Source organism: Echiichthys vipera (assembly GCF_963691815.1).
Source record: "Echiichthys vipera genome assembly, chromosome: 18".
NCBI lineage: Eukaryota > Metazoa > Chordata > Actinopteri > Perciformes > Trachinidae > Echiichthys > Echiichthys vipera.
Window position 1 is genome coordinate 4,376,647 of NC_139843.1, and position 27,992 is coordinate 4,404,638.

At 46.0% G+C, this 27,992-nt stretch overlaps 1 protein-coding gene across 1 annotated transcript; it reads right to left on the reverse strand.

The window, feature by feature from the left end:
* Nucleotides 1-1,926: 1,926 nt before the first annotated feature.
* wnt3 (wingless-type MMTV integration site family, member 3) lies at nucleotides 1,927-26,492 on the reverse strand. Its single transcript, XM_083933341.1, has 4 exons — nucleotides 26,154-26,492; nucleotides 11,750-11,991; nucleotides 8,533-8,798; nucleotides 1,927-5,516 (listed from the first exon to the last, which is right to left on the reverse strand). Exons 1-4 carry the CDS (start codon nucleotides 26,231-26,233, stop codon nucleotides 5,037-5,039), a joined length of 1,068 nt encoding a protein of 355 aa, XP_083789467.1. The 5' UTR covers nucleotides 26,234-26,492; the 3' UTR covers nucleotides 1,927-5,036.
* Between the last annotated feature and the right edge of the window lie 1,500 nt (nucleotides 26,493-27,992).

Sequence of the window (27,992 nt, forward strand, 5' to 3'; positions counted from 1 at the left end):
TTAAAGAATAAAGACCTTTTTTCTCACAATTTAGCGTTTTATTCTTTTTTTTTTTTTTTACTTATAAAAGATGCATGAAACATGTTTTATACTACCTGAACATTTATTACAATTAATTCTGTTTCTCATGTATTGTGTTTATACAGTGTAATGTTACTAAATGCATGCATGCAGATATCCTTCTGATAACGTCAGTAAGTCCATCACCATGGGCTTTGTTTGTGCCGTTTGAACTCCTGATCTCTGATAAACACTATAAGTTATAATAGGAACCAATCTTTTGGTCCAGCCGCCCCATGTAGAGGCTGAAGGTCCTCGAGGTAGCAGCCGCGGGTTCGACTCCGACCTGCGGCCCTTTGCTCCATGTCTCCCCCTCTCTCTCTCTCTCTCTCTCTCTCTCTCTCTCCCGTTTGAACTCCTGATCTCTGATAAAGACTATAAGTAATATTAGGAACCAATCTTTTGTTTTCTGGAGATGACGAAATAATGAACTGGTTAAAAACGATATGTGGGGCGGCCGGAGGCACATTGGTAAGAGCAGCCGCCCCATGTAAAGAGGCTGAAGGTCCTCGAGGTAGCAGCCACGGGTTCGACTCCGACCTGCGGCCCTTTGCTCCATGCCCCCCCCACCCCCCCTCTCTCTCTCTCTCAGCCCATTTCCTGTCTGTTCTATCTCATAAAGAAAAAAAAAAAAAAAAACATAAACAGTATCTGTCAGGTTGGTCCTCCTCTCCTCCCGTGGTCTGGAAAAAACTCATAAATGCCATATTTCTAGATTTGTTTGTGTTTTTGATGGTGGAGATGTGATTGTGTCACCTCATCCGGGTTATTTATCACGCATAATAACCACGCACGTCCCTCCAAAACGTTTTAGATTCTTCAGTAATAGTCCATATTCATGTTTGCTGTTTTTGAGACAAAGGCATTCTTCTGTTTTCCTATTGTTCACAAATTCCACCAAAAGACCAAAACCAACAATGTGTCCTTCAGTCTGCCTGTCGATACAAATATGAAGTTGATTCTGAATAAATGTTCAGTTCATTTCAGTTTAAAAAAGCTGGTCACTGTAGTTTTTATCAGACAAACAGGAGGAAATGGTGCTTTTGCAGTGTGTGTGTATACGGTGATGAAGGAGCATTGATTCACTGATGTGATTTTAACAACAGTGAAGCTCGATGGTGACAGAGGAAGAAGCTGAAGTGTTGGTTTTAGTCTTTTCACAGGGTTTAAAAAAAATAAAACTGCCTCATTTTAAAATGACTTTGATACGAGAAGAGAAGTGATTCATGTGTCTTAGGATGAGATATTTAATTTAACTATTTATCTATTTATCATGCAGGGAGCGCTTTCTATCACAGCCTGGAACACCATCCTCCTACTTTAGAAGTGTGTGTGCGCGTGTGCGTGTGTGTGTGTGTGTGTGTGTGTGCATGCATGCGCGTGTGTGTGTGTGTGTGTCTGGTAGCTGCGTGGCTGTTTGTAGCATGTCTCGGCAAACACAGATCCATACTTCTTCAGGCTCAAATTATGTGTGTGTGTGTGTGTGTGTGTGTGTGTGTGTGTGTGTGTGTGTGTGTGTGTGTGTGTGTGTGTGTGTGTGTGTGTGTGTGTGTGTGTGTGTGTGTGTGTGTGTGTGTGTGTGTGTGTGTGTGTGTGTGTGTGTGTGTGTGTGTGTGTGTGTGTGTGTGTGTGTGTGTGTGTGTGTGTGTGTGTGTGTGTGTGTGTGTGTGTGTGTGTGTGTGTTTGCATACGCGACAAAAAGCACGAGACAGTTTTGTTCTTCAAATATATAATCTTAGTTCAGTCATACAGATATATACATTGTATAATAAATAATATTTATAAAAACATAACATTTACGATTATAAAATAAAAAGGGAATTATTCACTTTAAGACATTTGTACAAAACTTTGGATATAGCGGGAGAAGTGTGTGTTTGTGTGTGTGTGTGTGTGGGGGGGCTGGACACAGAAAGGTAGGCCCAGGTAAGGAGGGCTGTGTAAAAGATGACACAAATGCTAAGCTATGTCACACAGAGGACAGCCTATACACTAGCGCGCATGTTTGTTGTTGACTATAATTAATAGGGAGCCGGTGGGGCTGTCAGAACATGTTGTGTGGAAACCTCTAACAGAGCCAACCTGCCGTCCATCCATCCATCCATCCATCCATCCATTCATCCATCCATCCATCCGTTTTTCCATGCTCTTGTTTGTCACTGGCAGCTGTCATGCACACACACACACACACACACACATACACACACACACCCACACACATGCACACATAAATCATCCTGCTCCTGTTGAAGTTTCCCAACCTCCTCCTGCTTAAAGAGATTCTTCTGATTGTTGAAGTGGGGTTGTATGAGGTACTTCTCCGTAGTCAGTGTGTGGCGGTCGGCACACCCGGAGTTTGGAGAAGCAGAAATGTGTCGCTGTTGACTACAAACAATAGGTTTTCTAATCCACTTTACCTTTCCGTCAGACAGCCCCGTCTACGTTTACGCAGGGAGCGGGGCGCCCTGGTGGCTCACAACTGGTTGATGTGAACAAAGGCTCAGTTTTTTCCGCAGCAGCACGGGTTTGACTCCAACCCTCTCTCGCGCCCCATTCCTGTCAATCTTCAACTGTACTTTTCAAAATAAAGGCAAAAAGCCTAAAAACTTTAAGAGCTGAAGCCGTAGTCTACGCTCTCTTCACAGCCACCAGACTCCGTTGTTAAAAACTAACTTTATAACGAAAAACACAGGAGTTGCTGGTCTATCGCTGCCTCGATCTGTTAGTTTGTTTGCTAGTTCCCTTCAAAACACCAAAGTTACACAGTTACACAAGCTAACTAATCGATCGCGGCATGGTAAACCAGCTCCTCCTGTAAAATGACCTTTTGTCAAAGGAGTCTGGTGGTTTTGACAAGAGAAACAGCTTCACTTCCCCCCGCGTAAGCTTACACTGCTGTACGACAGCAAGGTAAAGCGGTAAAATTACTCAAAGTGCAGCATACAGGGGCGGCCTGTGGCACAGTGGTTAGAGAAGTCGCCCCATGTAAAGAGGCTAAAGGTCCTCGAGGCAGCGGCCACCGGTTTGACTCGGACCTGCGGCTCTTTGCTGCATGTCTCTCCCTCTCTCTCTCTCACCCTATTTCCTGTCTATCCTATCTAATAAAAAGGCTTGAAAAGTGCCAAAAAAAAAAATGCCGTGTACATTTTTTAAGTGTAAAAAAGGTCAAATAGAAGCTGTTGCCCCCGTCCACAGCAGTACGTTGCTCGTTACTCTTGTGTGCAGACTTCCATCTCTACTGTAGGTAACGCACGTACGATGCATAAGTACCTCATACAACCACATTTCAAAGACCCAAACTATCCCTTTAATGTTCTGAGAATCTACATGGGCTGGAAGCGTTTTCTGTCCACCCCAAAAAAATGATTTAAACGGTTTCCCTCAATGATCGGAAAATAATTCCCTTTTGTTAAAAAACACGAGTCAGAGTCGCCCGGGCACACGTCCATGCCTCTGTGAGTAAATTACAGTATTGTTCTTCCAATATCTCCCAAACCAAAACCGCGAGGCAGGAGTGTTTTGGGGGTGTACTGACAAGAATACAAGTTCATAAATCAGGCTTCTTAAAAACCTCAACTGTCCAACGGAGGGAAAACACGGAGAGGAGGAAGGGAGGCTGCGAAAGCCAATCAGAGCCTACTGTGGTCTCCACATGTCGTCACGTCGTCCCCCTTTTGACTTTTTTTATTTTTTACAGTGATAAAAGAAAGTCTCTTACATGGACCCGGTGAATAAAAAGATCTCCCAGCAATCGCTTTGCTCATAAGACCAGGACTACTATTAAGCATGCTGAAGCTTGACTCACGTTTGATGCATTTGTAAATGAAACAGCCACGAGCTCATTTGAGCGCCGGTTGTTATTCGCTCCTGTAGGTGGAATAAGGTACAACTGTGTTGCATCACGCGTGTGGAAATTATGAGCAATTTACAGGTCGATGGTGCCCCGACTGCAGAAAACAAAGTCGTCATTCATAACCGCCAGACTTGCGGTGGAGAAGAATTTGCTCGCGTAAACAATGCTCAAATGTTTACCACTCGGAGTAACTGAATAGTGCATACGTATACATGGGAAGGGTTGTTTGTTTCGTGGAATGAGCATGCTTGTTCACACACATGCTGCATACCTCCAGTCCCAGCCCAATGGTAATATTTCAGAAATGCAGGGCTATAAAATCAGACTGTAGCATATATCTTCCAGGCTTCCCGGTAGAGTCAGTCAGCAGGGGAGAGCAGCAACACTGAGGATTTCACGAGCTCAGTAGTTTACCAAAAAAGACGTGTCTGCGGCACTTCCCACACCTGTTCAAGTTCAGTAGTTACAAAGCGATGGTGTCCTGGGGGCTGCGTTGGGTATCGCTGCGGTGACGGGGTGTCGAGGTTGGTTTAGTTTAAAGAAACAAACAAAGGTAAACCAGCGAAACTTGTGCTGGAGAAGTGAGGTGTTAGTTAGAAGATGCTTTTTTCTATTCAAAAGCAAAAAGAGTCTGAAAGTTTCTTTTTTTTTGTCTTTTTCTTTTTCTTTTCTTTACTGCATTAATCTCACAGGTAAAAAGTGTTACTGTACATGCCGCAAACGTTGCGTTGGCATGGAGGGGGGAAATAAATAGAGACAGGGAGGGAGGGGCCCAATGCTGCAGGGGAAAGTGGCACAGCTCTAGCTTCTTCCCATGAGAGCGGACTAGAGATCGGGCGGGTCAACACAGGCAATTTCTGCTCAGATATTATGGAAATGGGTGTAGTGGTTTGGAAGACAGAGTCTGGGGCTGGGTTTTTACAAAAACAAGGTATAGAAGTATCCATGGCTGATGTGCCATTACCCATTAGGGCCTGAGTGTGTGTGCTGATGAATATGTGGGATGCAGAGTGTCTGGGGGGGAGCGGGGGGAGTCGTGCAGGAGGCTGGGGAGTTGGAGGACGGGGCGGGCAGCACTTGTAGTCCAGCAGTCAGTTTGTCTGAGAGCACAGGCCTCTCTCTCTCACTTGCACGTGTGGACGTCGTAGACGCGCACGCACTCCTGGCAGCTGACGTAGCAGCACCAGTGGAAGATGCAGTGGCACTTCTCTTTGCGCTTCTCAGTCCGGGTGTTGTGGCCGCGGCCGCAGCACAGCAGGTCGCAGCCCTCGATGCCGTGCGACGACACGTTGCAGGCCCGATCGCGCGTCCCGAAGGAGCCGGTCTCCTGGTTGGGCTCGCAGAAGTTGGGCGAGCCTTCGTAGTACACCAGGTCGCGCTCGGTGGGGTGCTTGAAGAAGTTGTACTTGACCCGCAGCGTCTCCACCCAGCCTCGTGACTCGCGGTGCTTCTCCACCACCATCTCCGAGGCGCTGTCGTACTTGTCCTTCAGGTGGTCGCCCAGCTTGCGGAAGTCCGGCTGCGCCCACCAGCACGTCTTCACCTCGCAGCTTCCTGACAGGCCGTGGCATTTGCAGCGCAGGTGCATGTGGTCGAGGATGGTCTGAGGAAACACAGAGGACACTTTTATGTTCACTCAGAAGAAATGTTAAAAGGCAGAATCGCTTCTACGACGAGTCGAAGCTTTCATAACCCATTTTTCCTGATGCCCTAAAGCAGGGGTGGGCAATTCCGGTCCATGCAGGACAGTTGCCCTCCAGGACCGGAACTGCCCTCCCCTGCCCTAAAGCAATACTCCACTAAAAGTACATCTTCAGAGTGTCGCTGCCTGGAGACTCTGACGGTGGCTCTGAAGCTTGGATTCACAACAGACTCTTACAGCGATCCAGAGTCACGACACAAAGATATAGAAACGTAAAAAAATGTTCCCTTAGCAGCTAAATTGGCACCGCTGTGAAGTGAAGAGAAGTTTTTCTCAACTGGAATCACTTCAACTGTGAATTCAAGCTGCAAACACCCGCCTTCCTCTGGAAAGAAGCAAGCTCCACACTGTTCACAGCCACCTGTCATGGCCTACGGGCAACCCAGACGCAGTTTCTGCAACCACATATGTAATTTCATATCTCGATAACGATATACTGTATATAGCACATGAACAAATGAAAAGAACTGAAATGTTCTGATTTTAGTACAACCTTTAGTGCATGGACAGTTCAAAATGACAGTTTTAAGTGAAAGTAGGGGCCTAGACACCAGCTACTGACCTCATTTCCATGTTAATGTGTGAGATTGAAACTGCAATTATCATATTTCCTCAAAATGCATTACATCAGAGTTTGTAATGCTTGTAATTACCAATTAAGATCTCAATATATGACTTCATCACTGCACGATTGCATTGAAAGATGATATATTCTCACGCAGCCCTCCAGTAGATATGTTCCTGCACCTCCATCTCATACGACGCTCTGTCAGGACCCCGTGGTGTCACACACTGGGTAGCGACGCTCCACGGTCACCGTTTTAAACACATGGTTTACGTTGTGAATTCAAGGTTCACGGTTTAGGTTCAAATACATATATCTGTTATGTAACTTAAGGCACTTTCACACAGGACACGGGTGGGAAACGAACCGCGGCCTCCTGGTGAGAGTCCAGTGTGTGAGTATGAGTTCGGGGCTCGTCATTATACGCCACCACGACTTCCGTAACACTTGCTTTGGGCGCGTAATTTGAACGCGGATTGTTTAACATCGCAGCTAGTTAAAAGCTGAGAGCGTCTCATACGGCTGTAACAAGTTGCCAAATACATTGTATGTCAAAGTCTCTGGGGTTTGCACAAATGTACGATGCCAACATTTTGTCTGTGACTGAACTGCTACAGGTGTTGAGAATTTGATCGTGAAAAGGTCGATTTTTGGGTGGAGGATTCCTCTCAAGAAACTTTATGGACGTAAATTTACAGGAAATTCAGTAACGCGGAGCAACAAAACCACTGCAGACTCGCAGAGCAGGCCAGGAAAAACAATATGCCACTGGCTGCAATTTATTTAAGTGTCATGCAGCTGTGAAGTTCAGAGGCTCCGCTGCTAATTCTCTCTGAAGTCACTGGCTCACATCATGAGTGTGCTGCCGCGGGGCTTATTTTACCTTTGTGTTCTGATTATGTTGTGCTTTAATTCAACAGCTATATTTAGCTGCAGAATTCCCCCAGCTGCGGCGGAAGGCAGGTGGCTGTGGCACCTCTGGCTGAGGAAGGGGAGAGAGGTGGGGGTTGGTGGACCAGTGACATCACTCTGTGAGCTTGTCATGCCAACATCAAGTCCCAGAGGCCCCTCGGGGCTAAATAATGGAGCGTGAGAGGGCCAGGTGGAGAGGAGAGGAGACTCCTGACAGTACCGCTGTTCAGTTAGCTCCTGTGGTCTCCCCGGCTGCTCCTGTGTGCTCAGATCAAAGGGCTGTCTTGTTGCCGTGTGGTCCCTCCATTTGCCCCTCAGCAAGCAGCCAGAGAGCCTATTTTTTTTCCAAGCGGTGACAGCAGCCAGTGATGTTTTAAGTCTGAGCTGATTTCCTTCTTTTCCCCCTCAACTCACTCGGGTTATTTGACTGGCAGGGAATTTTTCATTGGGGTGCAAGGCATGAAAGGAGAGGGAGGGAGGGAGGGTGCTGCTTAGATGAGCAATTAACCAGTCATTCAAAGTCAAGTGCTCATTTTCAGTTGGAAACTGTGCGGACAAGTCAGATTCCTAATCCCTGCCCGTCACATGAACAATTAGTAACGTTGCTGGATAAATCCACTCCCCATTCTTTGCTGTGTCTCAGATTCAGTTTTTCCATTTTGCCACAGTTTTGAGCACAGTGGTCCGCACGCAAGGACCACTCGCACGGATCTTTCTTAAGATGCGTGTACGAGTGATTTCACCAAGGAACAAATGCGATGCATTACATGACTTTTATCCCAATGGACAAACAATGGAACCTGCTTCTGTCTGGCAGAGTCAGGTCTACAGATACAAGTCTTGGGGTCATCAGTATGTATTCATGTCAGGCCTAAAGGATTTGGATCCCCCTGTTCACCTCCGGTTGTGCTACATTTTGCCCCTTAGCTCAACTGAAGGGAAATCTTAAAGGTGGATATTTAGACTCCACAGGTCAGGTTTACCATCCTTATGCTCCCACTGCCTTTCTATTCATCAACCATGGCCTTTCCTCCGTCCTGTGCACGAGCAGAACAGTGTTGTGTGACTTGATCCGAACCAATTTACTTTGTTTCCCATTGGGTTTTTTTTCAGAGCGAAATGACAAACACCCCCGTGCACAAAACCAGCTCCATAAAGAAACGGTTTTCCCAGTTGGGTGTGGAAGGACTGGACTGGTCTGCTCAGAGCGCGACCTCAACCCCACCCAGCACCTTTGGGATGAACTGGAACACCGACTGTGAGCCGCTCATTATCACCTAACATCACCTAACATCATTTTGGCTTTCTAGGTCTTTCCCAGAAGATCGGAGGCTGTCATCATAATAACATATGAGTGTAATGTTCAAATGTCTACATACGTTTGGCCATGTAGTGCATACTTTAAGACATCCGTGCACATTTGTGTCTAAGTGTGTTTACCGTGCGTCCTGCCTCGTTGTTGTGTCGGTTCATCGCTGAGCGAGCGTCCGGGCGATTCTCCCTGGCGTCGGCAAACTCCCTGGACACCAGCACCCCGAACTCTGCATCCTCACTGCAGCCGCCCCACTTCCAGCCCTCCCCGGGAGGTCCCTTGTGGTGGGAATCGCAGCCGCACATGGTGGACGTGCCCTCGGCGCATGAGCGCGTCACCGCAAACGCCACGCCCGCTGAGGCTATGGCGTGGACAAACCCTGACTCTCTGGTTGCTGAGAGGAGACGGATGAAGACAGACAGAAAGATAGAGAGAAAAAGACAGAGATAGAGAGCGTGTCAATCTCGTGTTCAACATGCACAAGGCAACCTTTACTGCTGCCAACATCTAGACAGACGTATAGAAAAGGATCCCTCCAGGCAATAACCTTTTAACACAGTATCATCATCTTTGAAACGGCATGTTTATGTACCGCTGTGTGCCACTGTGAAAAAGAAGAAGCCTATGGAAGAACACTTACCGTTCCTTATTACCTCCACCAATGACTCACTTTGTTGATTTGTCTGTTTGTCAGTAGGATTACAGAAAAACTACCTCACCGATTTTCATGAAACTTGGTGGAAGGGCTATTTTCGTTAACCTTACGAGATACGGCAGTCGGCCTTGTCTGCGCTCTCTGACTTCCCTTCTTGTTTTACAATGTGTAAACATGGGTGGCAGTGTTTACCATACGATCGTGATCAGCAACGAGGAAGCACGTACAGGACACATGAAGGAGCCTAAGAGCTGAGTCCCTGCAGTGACACCAGCCCATTGTGGTTGTGTCAGGAGGGCCTAACGCTCAGTGGGATCTCAGTGACCTCCTGTCATCCCTGAGGTGCGCTGCTTTGCATCTGGATAGTGTTTCAGGAATGTTGTCACCCCCGCCTCCTCCCACCCGTCCCTGTTCACAGCCCAAGGCCTTCTGGTGAAACCTAGCAGTGTGTCAGCCTGTTTCTTTTTTGCACCGAAGGATGGAGTTACGCCTCCTTTGAAGGCAGCAGCTTATTATGTAACCAGACACCATTGTTTCACAATCACAGCACACTTACCGAGGCTCACCCATTACACTCCGGTGTATCAGACATGCAGACACGCACACACACAGAGGTGAGGGGAGGTGTCCGGACTTTTCAAGAGCACTGAGCAGACCGAGTTCCTGATATACTCAAATGCTCAATCTGAGCTTTTGAAATTTGTACGAACACGACCAGAGAATTGAACCTATATTTTGCCGACCACAGTGGCTACTAAAGCCAGAAATTCCTCAGCAAATCTACTGCCAATGAGGCTTTCAAGACCCGATCAGGCTACTTTACAAGCCACAGACAAAGTTTACTGATGTTGGCTGGAGGCTAGTCATATTTTCCCACCCTGAAAGTTTCTGCAAAGCAAGGTTACAAAACAAAAATACATTTTATGTTATCCTTCAGGGCTAATATGATGCCATAAGGGTCAATATCTGCGCTGTTTTATGGTTTTATGTAATGTTTCTGCATTTCTGACATTTCCAAGTGTATTGATCCTAATATTTAAGGGTCGGATGGATCATCTGACGTGGTCTTTGAAGCTGAAATACTGTAAATCAAAACTATATTCAGATATAGTTGAAAAATAAACGAACAAACTGAACCCATCTGTTGACAAGATGTTATTTTAGATATGTCCTGTGTGTAGAAATACTGTGTTTTCATCGTTCATTCTTAGTAAAGGATGCAGTTTTGGTCCTTCCATGATTGGATGACACTCGGTGCTCAGGTTGGGCATCCCTGCTCGCCCTGGCAAGCCTAGCTGGGCCCTCCACAACAGGGGCCTGTGAGCCCTGGGCCCCTGGAGCTCTGGCTGTTAGCCATGGCTAGCGCTGCTTCTGCTACCTGCTGGGCCCATCAATCCGCCTTTGTTTCCCTTGTGTCACACTGTATTATCCACACAAAGGGCCCAGCGACTCGCGCCCCCACAGCCCCGCTCTGCCCGGAGCTGGCATTCCCTAAACTCCCTAACCCCCCACCCCCGTCTCTCTCTCCAGCCACCCCTCCGCCAACACCCTGAGCTGAAATCCCATACACCACCACCCACCACAGGACCTCACTCCCCCCCTCACTTCCTCCAGGCATCCACCAACAGCACCACCATGGCCAGCACGCAGCTTAAGGTGGCTGGGGCTGGTGGTTGGTAGCTCTCCCTTCCTGAACTCAAACTTTTCCATTCATCACTCCTAAAGTGAGTCCCTCTTCTTCCTTCCCTTCTTTCCTCTTTCCTTCTTTCCTTCTTTCCTTCGCTTCCCTATCCCAAAGTGAACACCCGGGCTAGGTTGGGAGAGATCCCCTTTCAGCCTGTTTTCATGACAGAGTCAAAAGGGCGTGTGAATGGGGCGTCCGTGGGAGCTGGACTGTGTGAGGCGCGCACTGGTCTTCATGCACAGTAGGGGTTGAGCGGAGCCCCCCGGCCCTTTTCTATTGCCTGTAATCTCATTTGGCCTCCCCTCTCCCTTTTTATTTGACTGAGGAGCTTGGACTGCTCACACTGCCCATTTCTGCCCAGATTCCTTCCCCTCTGACACACAGGGTAATTCATTTCCAATCAGTAGCCTCGCTCACAACACAAACTTCTACCTTTATAATTAGGGACTGCAAGGCCTAAAGCGGGACACCTGTGCCTGTTGTTCCCCACTGCCAGGTTTACTGGGACTGTTTAAAAGACCACAGTTAGTGTGGAGATATCTTACAATTAGTATTCTGCGTGTGAAGCGCCTGATGGATGTCTCCTGTATGTAAGGTTTGGTTGACAGATTTACTGCGTTGACCCTCTTTTCATGTATGAGAGTGTAAACAGGGTTGGGAAAACTGAAAAGAAGTCACAGAGTCTGTAGACAAATGCCGTACAGAAGGTAAAGATGGGTGGAAGTTGAATTATGTGTCAGTGCTTGTAGCTGCACTCATTTCTCACTGCAGCCAGGAAAGGTGTATATTATTGTAATTGCCCTAGTTAAGCGTTTGTCAGCAAAAGCCCAGAGAACAGGCGGTGCTGAGCCTTGAGGTGCGCGTTGTGCCACAGCATGCAAGAGCCTCAGCCGTAGTTTTTACAGTAGCCAGTTGTTTGGCACAGATTATTTAGGTCATCATTTCTTTTATGTACATCGTTAGAATAGAGCAATAAAGATGTTATTGTTGCAATTTAACAATTTACCTTTATCTAGCACCGGGCCGAAGATGGCCAAGTTGTCCTTGATGGTGGTACAGTTCCACCGACGCCCCCTGAACTGGTGCTGGCACTCCTGGATCCCCAGCTTGACACCTTCCGCTACGCTGGGCATGATCTCGATGTAGTTGCGACAGAAACGCAGCTGCTTGGGCACCAGGCCGGGGATGGAGCCACACAGGATGGGTTGGGAGCCCAGAGATGAGTACTGCTGTCCAAGGGCCAGGGACCTGTATCGCATAGACAGGGAAGGCACCATTAAGCGAGGCTACAATGTAGTTTGGTCTGACGAAAACATAATACAAGAAGTAGAGGTTGCTGACTGGAAACACAAGGAGTCACCGTGGCCATCTAACCGTCTACAACGGTCTGTTGGGCATGTTTGAATTGTTCTTTCATGTGAGCTGGTATGGGCCATGTTTCCTTCCGTCAGGGGAAGAAGACACGTTATGGGAATGTCCAGGAAGACGCCGACAGGAAACAGCTGATCAAGTCATGTGAGTTAACGTCAGAACTTATTTGGCAAAGGTGTTTCAAAGTGCATCGACTGTTTTTCCACAAAACCACCTCAAGAAAGGGTAAAAACCTTTTTTTGTGCGGTCAGGAGGTTGTATCAAATGTTCTCATTTCCATTTAGCTTTAATAATTATGCAACTCTTTCAAAAGTTCATGAAACTATGTGAATGGAAACACGGCCAGTCTGGACTCGGCTGCAGAGACGGTGTTTGAGTTATTGAGGATCTTTACCCTTTTGTAATATTTTGTAATCTCGGTTAAAGAATATTTTTCCCCCTGTAAATATTCTCACTATTTTCGCCCGGGGAGAAAATAAATCACGCCGGCGTAATATTTCCTGACTACGCCTGTGTTTTCCCAATGTTTGAGGAGTTTGAAATAGATCCCTGCGACGTAGCGAGAGCTGACGTTGGAATGTCAGATTAGAAATCGTCTCGTAAGATAAAATAAGATAAACTGCATTTACCCTGAGGTGTGTACATTCTTTGGCCGGATAGTTCCTGATTTATATCAAGGTCGTATTTAGAGCAAAGTCTCGTGTTTAGGCAACATTTCATATCTTTGACTGCTTTTGATACATTAACAAAAAGGGAAGTATGGAAAAAGTATTGTTGTACTCATCACAGCAAATGACACGATGACCTGCCGGGGCGACCTCCATGAAAATCACCTGCTCGTGGAGAGGAGACCACTTCTGTGTTCATTCATCTCCAGTTTAACTGTGAGCGTAGCCCTGTGACAGTGATTCACACTGGAGTGTTTTATTGACTTATCTGTTTAATGTAGTTTATACTAAGAGCTCCTGTTTATTTTGTCTCTTCTTATCCACGAGGAGCAGGGGGGCAAATAGACCCACTTCAGGGCAGGGATACAAGCTATTAGCACTGACTTTTCAAAGTGTTCCCACTTGTTAGCATACACAGATCTGCTGATCTAACAGATAACACACGAGAACCTGTCTGCTTAGGTTTGGGAAAAGCCCCCTCGTACGGTTTCAAACACATGAAAACACCTGCCCCGGCAGTTCCATCATTAATTTGCGGTTTTCCTCTGTAGCTGATTTGATAAGAATGACAGCCAGCTGAGCTCGATGATGGACGAAAACAGCATATCTGAGGATATTTGCCTCACCAGGAGCCTCGTGCAGATGTGCCTAAGCAGGGATTCATCACCACAACGAGACAGCCAAGATCAGATAGTGATGCCAGAAACCATTATAGTTTCATTCAAGTAATTAATTTTAATTGGTTTCTATTTCTCTCGAAATAAAAGAAAGAGAGAGAAAACATGTTTGCCGTGCCCATGTTTTAACATGCTTCTTGTGATGACAAGCTCAAACAAAACTGCGGTTTGTTCCAGAAGGTGATGCATTTGCTGCAGGATGCCAGAGTCAGATTTCTTGTTTATTAATTTCTGTGCATCACCTGAGGAGACAAATGTTTCTGGACTGCGTTCTGAAGAGACGAACGCGTTACAATAGACGTGTGTTTGGGTGTTTACAGGGATGTGAAGATGTGCTGCCAACGGCTCCCAGAGAAGTGGAGCAGACTCTCCAGCACTTGGCTGAGTCTGAGCGGACAGCGTGGTGCTGGAGGCCATTAGGGGATCATGGGGGAACAATTGACTCTGATCAGATCAGAGCGCCACTCAGGATGACCTCAGGACCCCCGCAGGGCGCAACCCAATCACAGCAGCCACTGACTCTGACAGATGAGTGCAGTGCAGTGCCCCACCCCGACACAAAAGTCAAGCCATTGATGTCACAGGGAAAAAATCCCCCCTCAGACAGGTTCACAGCTCATGTGCGCTTTTGCTTTCTACATATGGCTACCACCAAAGCCCTGCCCCTCCCTCCCGACGCCCTCCCCCCCTCCCGAACACAGTTTTTGATCTCAGGTGAGCATTGTTACAGCAGGCTCCCAGGTATCAAGGCCTGCCAGTGGAGCTTACACACTGAGACCTGAGACGGAGTTGTTTTGCTTTTACAACTGCTGTAATGGAATATATCATGATCACATAATCAGATATAAGCCACTTGTGTCGTTGGCATGAGCTTGCTGACTGACACTGACGCACAACAAACAAATCTCACGTGCCAAGATGAAACCCCGTCTGATCACAGGATGAAACAGTCGCACACACTACTGAAAACTCTCACACACTACTTTGCATGAGGAAAAATAAATCTCTTCTCTTTCATATCCAACTTAATAATTCAAACTTAAAATGCTGTTTCCCCCAGTGTGATGTTCCCATGCAGTAATTCGATAGTGCTCATCAATCTCATTCATGTTCTTGTCTTAAGTTTACCGAAGCGAAGGCAGCCCACATTAGCTCATCCAGCCAGTCCCGATCCCACCGACATCACTGAGCTCCAGTGTTGCTGACTTCACCCCGTCTGTTGACTGAGTGACTAAGGGCCTTAATTACACTGTCTGCTAGCTCGGTTGCTAATCTCGCAGTCATGGGATGGACCCGAGTGGGTGATGCCCAACAGAGAGCTTGAGTTTGAACGCTGGTGTCACACGCTCCCCGACAACATCAGTCGGTTCACTCAAAGGAAAATCTCCCCATCCCAAAGTGAGATATGTCTGTATTTAGACTGCCGGGCCAACCTCTGCTACATTTCAGGTTCTGTTCAGGACAGCTAAACCGCTTGCCCACCACTCTGACATGCAAGCTTAGCCAGTGAATTCAGGATTTCTGATGGAATCAATTAGCTAACCGCATGGGACTTTGTGGTGGACATAGCATGTTTAGACTACAGGCTGTGGATCTGCCAGCCTATTTGTCTTTGTTTGCAGAGGATGTGCCTCACTTGATCTGTATGGACTGATGAGATGAAAGGGATATCATTTTGGCTAGGTGCTAATGAGAGTCTTAACCCCGAGGGGTTATGAGGCGTATCGTTCAAACACACACACACACACACACGTACACACGCATGCGTGCAGACCACATGTGAGCCATGCTGATCCTGCCTGCTTTGCCTCACTTCTCGGAAGCCACGAGCAACGTGTCTCAACCGAATGAGGGAGCAGCAGACGCAGAGACCTCCACAGAGGCAGAATGCTGGGGGAATCTGCTGCAGGGAACGAGACAAGCAGCAGAGCAGCAGCGAACAGCAGGGCTTGGCAGGTGCATGCCCAGGCAGGTCCGTATGGGGCCTCTACAGGCCTGGGGGGGTTTTACGGCTTGGTTGGGGGTTTTCTCTGTATCTAAACTGGGCTGATGTGGAAGTATGACGGACGCTGGAAACCACAGAAATGAAGCAGAGGAAACAAAGGGATTCCACCACACACCTCGCCGAAGAGTGGAAATTCACACAATCAAGACTGTAACACAAACAAAAACTTGATATGCAACTCCCAATGCAATAAAACCACCAACAATCTGCTGCTGGGTTAGAAAAGTGGAGTGGCAGCATCTCTCAGGTACTGTTAGAAATACCGTATCATATCCCGGCTGCTGATGTGGGAGGTCTGCATCACAGGGGTCATGGTGAAGCACATGTCTGTGCACACATGAACACTCTCTGTGTGACAGCCTCCAAATGTCCAGAGGCACAAAAAGTACCAGGTGACCCTCTGAACCTGTCGAGCAGAACATGACACCTGACCTCACGGCTTTGAGTCTGCAGGCCTCCAGAAACAGTTTGAAGGTCACGACCAGGACCCGTGTACAAGTATCCAAGAACAGGGGTGCTGATCTCCAGCTTGTTTTCCTCATTAATCAAAGTCATCGTGATCAGGTGCCTGCTCATAATCAGATCCTACAGCCACGTGAACGTCAATAAATCTTCCCAGTCGCTCCTTATCTCTCAGTGATAATAAATCAGTGTTGTGCAGGCCCTTACACAGTGTTGGGTGTAAAACCTGGGTGTAATACATTTTGAATACTGAAAAAGTAGCTTAAGCTGCACGAGTTTTACATTACTTTAGGGAACAATTTTGTTTTTCTCCCACCCTCAGAGTGTGCCACGTGTGTTTTAACATTTGACACTTTTGCATTGAGGATTACGCTGCTTAGTATTTATAGTTACTCTCCTGCCCAACTTGTGCAAAACCATCACCAACATTTTATGACAAGGTTCAATTATCTATTATGAAAGAAGAACTCTGAGCTTTTACTTCAGTATAAATAGTAACGTCACACCGACGAAATACTCTCTAAGTGAAAGTCCTGCGTTCAAAGTGTTACTTAAGTGAAAGCACAAAAGTATCAGCGTCAAAATGTAAGCAGTAAAAGTATTTGTGTTATGCAGAACTAATGTAAAAAGCACTTTTCATTTTATTTACCTGATATCCTGCTGTGTTGCTACATCTAAAATAATCAGTTTTTTCATTTGTTTATAATATTTTATGTTAATAATCTTAATCTGTGAAGTAACCAGTAACTCAAATGTCCACATAAAGTAGATTAAAATGGAATTACTCAAGTAGAGTGCATCAAAATTGTACTTAAGTAAATCTACTTAGTTCATTTCCACCACTGTCCATACCATAGACCAGGGGTGGGCAACTCCGGTCCTGGAGAGCCACTGTCCTGCATGTTTTAGGTTTCACACACCTGAGTCTAATGATTCACTCGTTCTCAAGCAGCTGATGCTCATTACAGTTTGATTACAGTTAGACTCAGGTGTGTTAGGGTAAGGAGAAACCTAAAACATGCAGGACAGTGGCTCTCCCACCCCGGCCATAGACTGTAGGTATGTTAATCCCCATGTTTTGTATATTTCCATATAAAACAAATGCATACGTCACGTCCGGCTGCCATCTTTGGTCACACGTGGACTCGTTTACTCGTCTTCTCTCTCCTGCCGCTGACTCGAGTGTTTTGTTTGTTGTTTGAAGCATCTCTTCACTAACAGCGGTGAGTGATCTCAAGAGCCGCTGATGTTTTTAATCCACATTTGACTCGTAGGTTTCTGGATTAAGCCTTCGCAAAAACACAAACTTAACTAGTGTGTTTTGTATTCGCGCACCTGACGTCGGGTCATTATCGTTATACGTTACAGGGACGTCAAACCTAACGTAGTTAATGTCCCCTGTCTGGTGTTTGTGGTTATTAACAGATGAACACACATAAAGCGTTTTAATATTGTAGCTGGTTCAGGTAGAGCTAGTACATGTAATGTTTTATGCAGCATTTTTTATTGTAACTTTACTTTTATGCACCTTTTATAAGTATATGTTTACCCAGGAGGATGTGCAATATGCAACCCACCTACCTTATTAGGAATTATGGTTGTGTTGTTTATGTGCAACACTTTTAGCACTTTTAGCCCAGGACTGATTTCCTTGGAGACAATCAAATGTATCTCATCTTATCTAAAGGCTAATGTAGCATGCTAGCTTAATGCGTGCAGCTTATATAACACAAGCTTATCACTAGGGCTGCAACTAAGGGTTTATATAATTCATCGTTTGGTTTATAACATGTCAGAAAATAGTGAAAAAATTTAAACGATTCAAGTCCAAAGGGATGTAAATGTTTTGTCAGTCCAAAACCCAAATAGATACAAGTGATAATACGATATAAAACAGAGAAGAGGTAAACATTTACATATTTGAAAGCCTGAAAAAGTGCATTTGCTGCCACGTTTTGCATGAAAAATGTCTGTAATGAATCCATCACCGAAATAGTTGGTAATTATTTTTCCCTCAGTTCCTGCAAACATGCTTTGTGTGTGCAATCAGAATTTTACGCACAAATAAAGAGAAAAAAGGACGATATTTCCTTCTGAAATGGAGGGGACTAGAAGTAAAAGGTAAGATAAGATCTCAGAGCTGGACATAAAGGGGTATTTCACCTAATTTAATCCAGTTCTGTATCAAAGTGCATCGCAGTCATGGACGTCTGAGCCCACGTCAGGATCCGTCGTGTTCATAGGATTTGATTTAGTTTGGACGGCTCGTGCAGCCGCGGCCTAAAGTCGCAGTGAGGAGTCATAGATCGGCCTTTACAGACGTGCAGTAAGAGTTCACACGGAGCAAGGTGTCTGAATATGAATCAGCATCAAAACTGAACATCACAGTTCATTCAGTTACAATGACACCTGTGCAGGAGTAGCCCATGACACGGTTTCAGCTGAAATGATCCCCCTTGAGCGCTGGTCAGAAACATGAAATATGTTTTACACTCATGTTTTACTAATGGACGTTTTTAGTCTTTTGTAGTTCAGAACAAATTGGGAGTGTTGATGTGGCAAACCGACGTACGAGGATGAAGCAGAGAGGGAAAGCGAGGGATTAGAGAGCCTGTCACAATCCATCCCTGCATGCATTGTTCCTTAGGCACTGTTGAACAACTCGTGGAAAACCTGCATGCATGTATGAAGGCAGGAGGGAGCTACGCCGTTGTGTTGCTACTTGTAAGTTCTACTTCCAACCAGGTTATCGCGGCGATGGTGGCGAGAGGCGGGAGGCGGGAGGCCTCCTTGTAAAAGCGTTAATTGTGGCGCGGGCTTGCACTCTTGCTGCAGGACATGCTGAAAACCGCCGATACAAGATGATATCATTTTTCCATTGCGTTTCATCACAAGCTGGGACACTCGCTGGGGTTATTGCTCTCGGGTCAAGAGGATACTTACTGTAGAGCTGACGATGTATTCAAGTGCACTTTGTTTGTGCAGGTCCACAATTATGGTTGGATTTCGCTTTTGATCCGTTTCTAAGTCGGTAAAATACCAGGATTCGTTCAGCTCTGAGGCTTTTATGAACTTCTAATTGTTTTATTTCCTCTCTTTTATTGTACGTGCAGAGAGCTTGTAAAAAAAACACTTCACTTAGCTCCAGATGCCATAGCAACTTCATGATATTTCCCGTAATTGTTTAAAACCTACAGCTGAATAGAGTCGAGAAGTCATTTGACGGGACTCAACCCTCGCAGACAGATTTGATTCTGGCTTCATATTTGATGAAATGCTTTTGCATTCCAGTGTATTTGCCATTCTCGACGACGGGTGCCAGCCGCTCTTAGCCGTGTCTGAACAAGTTAACTTATTTCATTAAAGAGAAATTAATAATGTTATCTTATGCTGGGTTTTGTGCCTGAAGCGGCGAGTCCCAAGTGTGTTGCTGTCACTTCCTCCGTGAGAGCCGGGCTCCTGTAAAGGCCTCTGCGGTAACAGACTCTGAGAATATTGTTTGCATTAAACTCTACCTCTAATTTACCTCTATATGTTGACGCTGCAGCTCAACTTGTCAGATTTGCCCGGAGGACATCGTGTTGCTAAATGAGGCCCTGCATTGAAAACATTGCCATCCGAATTTCACTTCTAAGTCCCACAACAGAGTCAGCGGAGAGAAAAAGACACTGAAAAGAGAGTAAGTGGGCCAAGGAAAGTTGCCGGCTTTGCCCGAGGATGGGACTTTTCCTGGTGGAGACTGGAATGCAAAGCTCCTGTCTGTGTTTTGTTGTCTTCTCTTTTTCTCTGGCACACTTTTGATTTGTAGTCCAACAGCTCCTGGCTGATCAGATAAAAAATGACAGGACCCCTGAAAAATGTTCCAACCTGTTCTTTCTTTCTACCTCCCCTTCCTCCCCTTCCTCTCCCCTCTCCGCCGACAGTTGCAGAGAGTGTGGAGTTGGGACAAGGAGCCCCTGCAGTCACAAGCGCGGAGACGTGAAGAGGGGAAACTGAACAGGGTGTAAACTTGTGAACCTGCCTGTCAGAGAGTGAGTGAGAGCGGCAGTAGCTCTGAACACAAGTGCACCGGAGAGCACAAGGGCACCGACAAACGCGCTGCAGACCGGAGGCTCGCTGGCCTGGTGCGTCCGTAGGTGGACGCAACAGAGTGTGATCTGTTGTCTTGAAAGCACAGAGCTTGTTTGAATGAGAGTCTCGAGAGTCTGTGTGAATGAAACCGCAACTCAAACAGCGCATTGTTCCCTGCCTCTGCTCATTAGGGGCAGCTTGTTGGCACCGCTGCTTGAATTGTCAGCAGGATTGCGTCCTATGCAAATCATAACTCGTAGTGGATCGTCTGGAATCTCTCGTTGTATGTCTGGAATTCCTCTGTGGCAATTTCAAACACCGCATCGTAGTTAAAATCCTAATTGCTGTTGACTTTTGCATGCTTAGGTCATTTTGAAAAAAAACAAAACCCCAACAACGCTGAGAAAAGCTGCGGTGTGATGCTGCATTTTTGGGGTTGAACCCAGTTAACAGAGCTCGATAGTCTGCAGATAATTCCCCCACAGGCAGAATGTCTGATCCCAATGAAACCACCCGTCATGCATGTTTTTGCCTCTCCCTTTCACCTTCGTATCCCTCAGCAGAGCTGGGTGTCTACATCAATGCGTTTCTGGTGCAGACTGAAATGTGAAGGACTTTCCAAAGAGCTGGCATCGAACATCTGGGGAGGTTCATTGTGTTGCTCGCACACTCTTTGATCTGATTATTCCTGATTTAGATCTTAAAAATGCCAATTTTAGCCTATTTTATTTTATGAAGGGGACGCTCTTGTAGGGTTGAACTTTATTGTTTAGATTTTTTTTGTCTGCTCAGGCAAGTGGGTCACTTTTTACTCGCTTTGCAAATAGTTTTTATTTATTGGCTGTAATCGAATAACAGCAGACTGCCCTCTTAGCTGCCGTGCGATCGAGATGCTGTCGGCTCTTCTTACGACACTTCAGTTTTATACGCCTTTGAAAAACAGCCCTGTTTTAATCGCCTTGCTCTCAAAAGTGCAGCAAAATGCCCAATACATATGTGAAGTTTCATCCACGTCCCTCTAACGCCAACTAACTTCAAATTCCCAGGATCATTTTTCAAACTTTGGTCGCCATTTTTCTCTCGAGCGCCATGTCCTCACTGTTCATGAGCAGCTCCCAACAGAGATGAGAAGGAAGCGAGGAGGCTCAGTCCTTTACTCCTTCCACCATCAGCTGTGACGCCAGGGTACTTTAATTATTAGTTTTTCAAGTGAGTTGCTAGATTTACTTACCCGACGGGGAATTTTAGTTGCAATTAAACCATCTTAAGCTGCTTGTTTTTTAAGACAATTGAACTTTTGACATTTAGGCTCAAAGGATCGTGTTGCCACTTCTACTGAAACTCTTACAAGATGCAAACTTGTGACCGGAGGTGAGGAAGGTGAATAAGCAGCGCTCTCCAGTCTCCACCACTCATGTGCCTTCAAACAAAGGCCCTTCACCCTGACCGCTCCAGTGTCGGAGCTGCTCAGTGGAGCTTCCAGGTGTGAATGTGATCAGTTTTGTGATTGCAAATGAATGACACCTTTTATTTGAAGTTTTTGTAAACAGAATTCTTTGTAATTCATCGAGACATTGAACGATAGTCCTCTCTTCCTTTCCACGCTGCATCCTTTAGTTGTTTGTTTGACTCGGACAGGGACCTGAGGGTGTTGGCTGAATACAGGCCGTACAGGTGTGAGCAACACATCTGTCACTGACCCTGTGTGTCAGAGAAATGGCTTTTTCGGCTAATAATTAACCTCAGTAACACGCCACACAGGTGAGATCACCCAGGTAATGAAGACTTAAAAGTGTGTGCATGCTTGCGTATGTGCGTGTGTGTGTGCGTGTGTGTGTCCACACGTGTCCCCTAATGATCGCCTTGCCTCTGGCCGTCGCCGTTTTCTCTTTGAGGAACTGTCCTGGCCTGTGTTTTAGTGCGGCTAATAGCTGTGCACCGGGGGACTTTGTCATTTCCTACAGGAGCACACTGCACGTCCTTTGATTGTGTGTGAAGATTAGAACTCGCCCTCGCTGCTTTGAAATACCACTCTCCTTTGAACCTCTCGCCCAGCTTGAGTTCAGACGGGATAATGTCATCCCACATGCTTGTTCAGTGACGACAGTCTTGTAAGTTTTGTCTTGTGAAGTAACGTGTTTCAGTGCATGAAGGTAACTCTCACTGACAAAACAAGTACTGTTAAAGACTGCTTTTCTCTCCTCATCGGGATAGACAACATCATTTACAATCAGTATAGACAAATACTCTCAAATGCACATTTAATTTAATTCTACAAAGGGTTTTTTGTAGTGGCATTACACCTGCCTAAGAGCTAAGGTAAGGACTCGGCAAAGTGGCCAAAATGTTCTTCATTATAGGTGATTTCATGTCTTCATGACAATGTATTTCATTATAAAGCATTCATTCAATAACAAAACCACATCTATGAAAGAACCACATGATAAAGCATATTTTTGCATACTCCTGTGTAACTTAAAAACTTTCTCATAACATAATGTGCAAGGATCAGAGCCTAAATAATGCTGTGACGCAGTTTGGCTGCTTGTTTTTCAACATTGCCCTTAATTACATATATTCATACACATGTTTTTCCCATATTCCCTGTATCCCTGTGGACGTCACTTTTCGTGGAGACATTTCTCTTTGGCTTTATCCCAAAATTGCCTTTGACCCTGGCCCTACGGCGGCCCTCATCCATTCATAATGGAACCCTAAAGTTCCTTATGAATGACATTCTTCTGGACTCTCCTGCTCTTTTCTCCCCCGTGCACCGCACCGCCGCTGAGAAGAATACCCGAACATCCTTGATCTTTTCACACGAGGCGGCAGACGGAGGATTTTCCCGCAGTAAGAATCATTTAAGTGATCCCTTTGCCAGTGGTAGGGGTTTGTGGGGTTGAAGACTGGATTGAAGATTGGAGACGGAGGGGGGGGTCACGGGCAGATAATGACATTCCTGAGACCCAGAGATGGACTCTAGAGCCCCGTTTAAGCCGCGCAGGTTGGACTGGAAAGTTTGGTAGCTAGCTTTGCATGAGCCCTTTGGAGAGGTATGACATTACTGAGACCCTGGTTGTTCCCAAAACCTCCTCAAGTCATCCTTCTAACGGCAAACACAATTTTAGTCGGAAGTTGTATTTAGGCTTACGCATGCTCTGAATTTTAATTAAAGGATGCTTTAAAATGACATAGAATACTTTTTATATGCGTAGCAGCTTTTTAAAGTGTTTTTTCTGCACTGTTAAAAATAGTATTTCTTGTTCCTGTGATGCAGAGTTACTTGTCTGCGTTCGTAGCAGAATATTAAGCAGTTAGATGACGGCCTCATATCCCTCATGTTTCCCCGCCTGCCATTAGAGTTTCAGCTGAGTGGTGACAGGTGCACTTATGTAAAGATGGATCGATTGATCAGGACTGCATTGATTTCTTTGATTTGTCGTTTATAATCATGTGCACCGTTCCCTTATCTGTCTCCACTATCATTCCCCATTGGTCTCCTTTTGGTTTCATAATAACGACAATGTTTGTTTTGATATTGAGCATCAAAAAATATTAATTCATATGAAAAGAACCTGCTTGAAATATGCACAAAACCAGACATTAAGTGCACAATGTCTCTGCTTTCTCTTGCAGATTCAACTGTAGTGATGCTAACAGAGGATTTAGAGAATAACAGTTATTGGATTTAAACTTCCCGTGTGTGTGTGTGTGTGTGTGTGTGTCTGTGTGTGTGTGTGCGCGGCGTGATGTGACAGAGTTAAACAGATAATCGCCGCTGATGCTCGATGGTTGGTGTTGGAGGAAATTCAGCTGAGGTAATTCCTCTGCTGAAAGTGACTGTCATCATTCACTTACGACCGCCGCTGTTTATGCAAGGAACACAAACACACAGCGGGCTGACAGAGCGGCTTAGGCTGCTCTGAGAATAGCTGATGAGTTAAGCCACACGGGCTTAAATCAACGACTCTTATTAACAGAATATTATGTCACAGACAGTCCTAGATATTGATATTCCTCGACATAGGTTAAAGGGTGAAACCGAAACATGGCGTTGGATCCAAGAACAGATATCATTTCAATATAAAACCACACAGAAAGGACGGCGTTGTCAGATAATTGGACAGAGACGCCGTTGGACCTGTGGAGTCGCAGCGCAGCTTTAAGCCGTCGCGGATTCTCTCAAACTTTGATTTTTGACCCGTGTTGTACAGAAAACGGCTGTTTCCCCAACATTCTTGCATTTCAAGAAGGCAATTTACTACTCTGTCTCGCCTTCTTCCAAACCCACCTCCCCATTAGTTTGCTATGTCTTTCTACTGCACCTCATCTCCGTCCGCGCATATGTGCATATCACCGGAGTTATTTATGCTCTGTTTTGTTTTCAACACCCCATCTTGTAAAAGCAAGGCTGCCAGGCATAAAGCATTCAAAGCTGCTCTTCCCTCTCCAACCCGTCCCACCTTGGCTGGAGAATTTATGACCAAGTCATCGCCCCTGAGACACAAGCCGAGAGGAGCCTGCCTGGGCCCTCGCTGAAACTCGGCACCCTCTGCTTTGACACACCACCTCATTTTGTCTCCTTTTGGACATGTTCGACACCGCGGGGTGATGCCACTGACAGCGCTGTTCGACACCCATTCCTCAGCACCTGCCCAGTCACCTGGAGCTACGGCTCTGCTTTTCATCTCCCCACCCCCCCCGGTCGCCCCTTTCCCCGAAGCCTGCACTTCAAAATTTGTTACCCAAATCAAAGGTGGTGCGCATTGTTGAGGTTCGAACATTATACCGGTGTCATGTAAGCTCCTTGAACAGAACAGCTGCAGGTAATTCACAGAGAGACAATCCTCTCTGTGCTCTTTGTCACTGTTTGTCTGATGGTTCTCGCTGCAGCCAGGAGTGGGTGTAAAGTCCTCTTTGCCATTAACACTTCAGCCCCGTGGCCTGTGTGCTTGGCAGCTGCCTGCTCTGTAAATGAAACCAGAAGATGCTCGTGGTTTGGACAGCACTACGGTGGGACCACATGCTAGTTGGGCTACTAAAAGTGCAGTAGCTCTGACAAGTATTGTGTTGTGAGCCAAGAGAGCTTTGTCATACGCCCACGCAAATATCTCCAAAATAGAAGCTTTATGTTACAAAAGGAGACCCGGAGCTATGAGGTCAGCTGCATGTAGCTGAATTTGTAATGAGATAAACCTCTAAATTTCAGTTAGTGGTGCCAAAAGCGATCTGGGATCATTTAACAAAGAATAAAAACCCTGCGGCACCTAAACATATTGTCTCCTGACAAATCCGTAGCGGAGGGGGGTGAATTGCGGTACAATTGAAAAGCGAAATTATATGGTTAAGAAAAAAAAGGATTAATTTAATTACAGCTGATACGCCGTGGCACACTGCAAATATGTAATATTTTTTAAAATTGTGTGCAACTTTTGTCACAGATTCTGCGTTCAGTGCATGTAACACATCAACCCCCCCCCCTAAAAGAAGAAGCCCTAAACACGGGGGCCGGCGGCCTGAATGTAGAACAGTGACGCACAATAGCGAAGAAAACAAAATGACGCTGATCTTATAAGTCATGATCGTCGTTCTCCCCCGAGGCGCTCCTAAAATTATATGGTTGTATTGCAAGAAAGAGGTGGATTATGGTTTTTAGAAACGGGAGCCTTTTTTTTTTTTTTTTTTTTTTTTGGAGGCTTTGTTGCGTTTTCACAAGCAACATCAGTGTTGTCATCGTCCTCGAGCGATACCCACAATTCAACGTACTGATGGATGATCTCACTGACTCACGCCGTCCCGCTGACAATTCACATCGACATGGCAACCGCTCGCTCAAGTATTTTACCTTAGATTGAAAATAACAAGTTCACGTTTTAGATCATTCAATGGTTCCCATCCTCTTTGCATCACAACATACTCCAACATGATAAATGGACCTGAGTGTGGAGGGGGAAAGAACGGCCAACCTTTTCCGTTGCACTAGTATTTGAGGTTAAGATTCTTTGGACTGGGCCGGAGAACATTTTTCCACGCAGTCAACTGAAAGTGCACATTCTGCCCTCTCAGAAATGATCATTTGACCCAAAAAAAAGACTCTCTCTCTCTTCCTTCATGCAGCTATAGGGTCTGATGCTGAAACTGTGGATTTGTACTCACCACCAGATGGGATAGCCTCCAAGCACCCGTGAGCTGGACAACCACACACACATCAAATATCCAATCAGGTACAAATCCATGAGGTAAGCCTTGTAGTGTGTGACGTGAAAATGGATCAATACATAGAACTCCCGGCAAAGGCAGCGAAGAAGAGTTTCCACGCTTTAGGTTGAGCTTGATTGTTGAACGAGGGAGAAGATTAAAATGATATTTGAAAAAAAAAAAAGATCTTCCTCCTGTTTTCCCCCCTCCTTTGAGTCGGGCCAGGAAAGTGTGTCTGTCTCCTAGTAGTTAAGAGAATAAGTGTCTCTTACACACATGCACACACGCTCCTACCCGTCCTCTCCTTCCCTCCCTCTCTCTGAGGTTCTTCCCTAAGGTAGATATCTTTTTCTCTCTCTCTCTCTACTTTTTTCTCCCTCAGGATGCCTCATCCACAGGCCCAATATTAAAGTGTGTGTGGGGGGGGGGGGGGGGCGGGAGGGAATGAGGTTTGGAGATGTCAGCTGGCAAGCCAATCACAGAAGATGGCCTTAGGTTACGAAAAAAAAAAAAAAATTATGATTCGTTCCCATCTGTCAATCACACGCCACCCCCTGGTAATGTGGAAAAGAAAGGAAAGAGTGAAAAGAGGGAGGGAGGGAAGTGAGAGAGGGAGGTATGGGGAGGGACGCATGAAAAAAGGTAGAGTAGAGTTGTTACTCAACTTGTTTCATGTGCGATCATTGCAAAAAAAAAAAAAAAAGATTCCCCCCAAAGTGTCTGGAGGTAGGTGAGGGGATGCAGGACCAGCTTCTCCGCGGAAGTCTCAGGGTCTACGTACACCCGCGGACGTACGTGTTGACACATTGATTTTTTAGGGGTTGCGCCCTGACTAATTGATCCGGATATACACGCATACTGTGCACACACACACACACACACACACACACACACACACACACACACACACACGTCAACACACGCATAATCTCTGCCCCACTCACGGAGGACATATACAGTGAATTTTCTAAATTGTTTTCCGCCCACCCCAACGGGGGAGGACATAAAAGGGGACGCAATAAAGCCATAAACCGCAGTGGTGGCTCGGACCAGGCATGCAGGGGTTATATGCTTCAGCGGCCCAAAGGCGACACATTTTACATCAATACTATTGTCATTCTGATGGGGCTGTGGGGTGAGCAGCCGTGGGACAGGGGGAAGGAGGAGGAGGAGGAGGAGGAGGAGGAGGAGGAGGGAGTGGAGACGGAGACAAGAGAGTGAAGGAGGAGGGTGGGACACTTGTGATGGACTTAGCCCCAAGTAACCACTAAGCATTTGATTCACACACACACACACACACACACACACACACACACACAAGGAGACTGATGAGGGCGAATACAAACAAGATACCTGGAGGAGATCAAACGGAGTCGGGCGTAGGGAGGACGATCTAGTTAAGAGTTTGGTCTCGTCGGTCATGGAAAGAGTGACCACCAAGGACGTGACCGCCGCAGGAGACATTTTGAAACCAGTAATGAAGGGGTTCATCAGTATAAAGTTCATACTTCACAGCTCATAAGTTTTTATGGAGGAGGGAAGCTTCTTTAGCGTCAGGATTATTTTAAATCTACGGACCAGTTTTCTGCTCCACTCTTTGCCCCGTGCCCTTCAGAGACCGATGCCATAATGTGTTGTTATAGACGTCTGTAGAAAGACATTTTTTTGACATTAGAGCTGCAATGATTGGTCGATCCACGTAACAACAACCGCCGACTATTTTGATTGACTGATTAATCGTTAGTAATTTTTCATGCAAAAAATGTCAGAAAAAGCTGTTTTAAAGTCATTTTTCAT

Coding starts and splice junctions, on each gene's coding strand:
- wnt3 (XM_083933341.1), bottom strand. CDS start 26,233: ATGGATTTGTACCTGATTGGATATTTGATGTGTGTGTGGTTGTCCAGC. Junction 11,992..26,153: donor GGAGGCTATCCCATCTGGTG/GTGAGTACAAAT, acceptor TATGCGATACAG/GTCCCTGGCCCTTGGACAGC. Junction 8,799..11,749: donor CGGCCCGGTGCTAGATAAAG/GTAAATTGTTAA, acceptor GTCTCCTCTCAG/CAACCAGAGAGTCAGGGTTT.